Source organism: Tarenaya hassleriana, unplaced genomic scaffold (assembly GCF_000463585.1).
Source record: "Tarenaya hassleriana unplaced genomic scaffold, ASM46358v1 Cleome1, whole genome shotgun sequence".
Lineage (NCBI taxonomy): Eukaryota > Viridiplantae > Streptophyta > Magnoliopsida > Brassicales > Cleomaceae > Tarenaya > Tarenaya hassleriana.
In genome coordinates, this window is record NW_010960187.1 from 10,792,427 (window position 1) to 10,794,246 (window position 1,820).

The window sequence follows — 1,820 nt, forward strand, 5'->3', positions numbered from 1 at the left end:
TATATATATATATATATATATATATATTAGTATATATATATTTTTCAATTGAATTTTTCAACTAAAATCCAAATTTCCAACCGATATCCGTTGAAATTTTTTTCCAACCGAAATTCGTTGGAGTTCCCTTGAAAATTTTCAACCGACATCCATTGTAAATTTTTAACCCGATTTTTCAATTGAATACGTTGGAAATTCCGTTAAAAATTTCCAACGTGCATTTTCAAATGGAAATCCGTTGGAAATTTCAACGGAATTTCAACGGAAATCGTCGTTGAAACGCCGTTGAAAATCCGTTGAAAAATTTCAAGCGGACAAATCCATTGGGAAATCCGTTGGCAATTGGTATTTTTTATAGTATAATGAATTTTGATTTTATTTGGGAGATTTTCAAAAGTTTGGTATTTATGTGGAAATTTAAAAACATTCATGTATTTATATGGAAGTTTTATAATTCAGATATTTATTTGAGAATTTTATAAAAATCTAGATATTTATATACTTGATTTTTCCTATATATATATTGGTAATTTGGTATTCTGAACTGAAATCTAAAATAATACCGGGATCGGAAGCAAATCATGTGATTGGAATTACGCTCTCCTGTCTAATTTGAGGTTCGAACTCGGGATGTAATAAATGCTTTGCACTCTCAATTTATCGGTTGAGCTAACTAAGTTGAAGTTATATTTGGTCCAAGACGTGCAAAACATTTGGTTAAGTCGGTCACTAAGGTTCGATACTTTGGTGAACCTTTAACAAAAAAGTTATATGTGTATGTATTTATACACATAGAACCAACCTACTTCGTATCCCCATCTAGTGGAGGTGGTAGGGAAGGGAATATATTAAACCACCTTACCTCTACATTTTCAGACTCCATGGTAAATGATTTTACCGCTAAACCAAGTTGGCCCTTCGTATTTTTTATACACATAAAACTAAGAAATTTTATGATACAAATCAAAACCACGATGACTTTCTGTTTCAATCCCGAAGAATTTAAGGGCTTAATTACTGCCTAACAAAATCTAAAATTACATATATTGGGATCATTCCATCAGCAATAATTTTGGGTCAAAACCCATTTTGTTTTACAATACTCTGTATATGATCCAGTGGTTCATCTAATTACACATTTGATATATATATACACACACATACACACACGGAAAAGTCAATGATTTGTGTTAAAAAAAAAAGTCAATGATTTGGGTAATTAGGGTCGGGAAAAAAACTGCATTTATTACAAAACAATAGATAATAACAAAAATCTTGGATCCAACACCTCTTTGCTAGAGTTGACTTTGGCCTCAATGTGATCACCAAAAGACCAGAAACCCATCATTAATCTATTAATAAGAATATCAAAAAAACAATAAGAACACAAACCCAACATCCCAAGATTCAGATTCAATCGAGTTCCAAAGTTGTCTGCAAATCAAAACCCTAGAGATCAAAACATGGTGAGACAGAGAAGAAGAGAGAAAGAAGAAGAAGAAGAAGAAAGGCAAGAGGATGGAGAAGAAGTGAAAGCGGTGGAGCCAACGAGGAGGATAAGCAGAAGGAATATGCAGTCTCTGGTCATAGGACTCATCGGCGCGGCGTTGACTATCGGCGCTTACTCTCAGACGGTCGTTTCTCCGACGAAATGCATCGGCGCCGGTCTCTTCGTCCTCTTCTTCGGCTTGCTTGTCAGTGAAGGTTTTATATCTCCCTAATGCTTCTATATATCTCATCTATATTTACATGTTTATGCAAAACATAAATATATATATATATATATATATATATATATATATATATATATTTATGTTTTT

General features: G+C 32.8%; 1 protein-coding gene across 1 annotated transcript; it reads left to right on the plus strand.

Annotated features, from left to right (window-relative positions):
* Positions 1 to 1,296: 1,296 nt before the first annotated feature.
* On the plus strand, positions 1,297 to 1,813 carry LOC109116617. The gene has a single exon (XM_019202456.1). The coding sequence runs from the start codon at positions 1,464 to 1,466 to the stop codon at positions 1,719 to 1,721; it is 258 nt and encodes an 85-aa protein (XP_019058001.1). The 5' UTR covers positions 1,297 to 1,463; the 3' UTR covers positions 1,722 to 1,813.
* Positions 1,814 to 1,820: the final 7 nt, after the last annotated feature.

Bases quoted from the DNA above. Each gene is read 5' to 3' on its own strand.
- LOC109116617 (XM_019202456.1), top strand. From the start codon at position 1,464: ATGGTGAGACAGAGAAGAAGAGAGAAAGAAGAAGAAGAAGAAGAAAGG.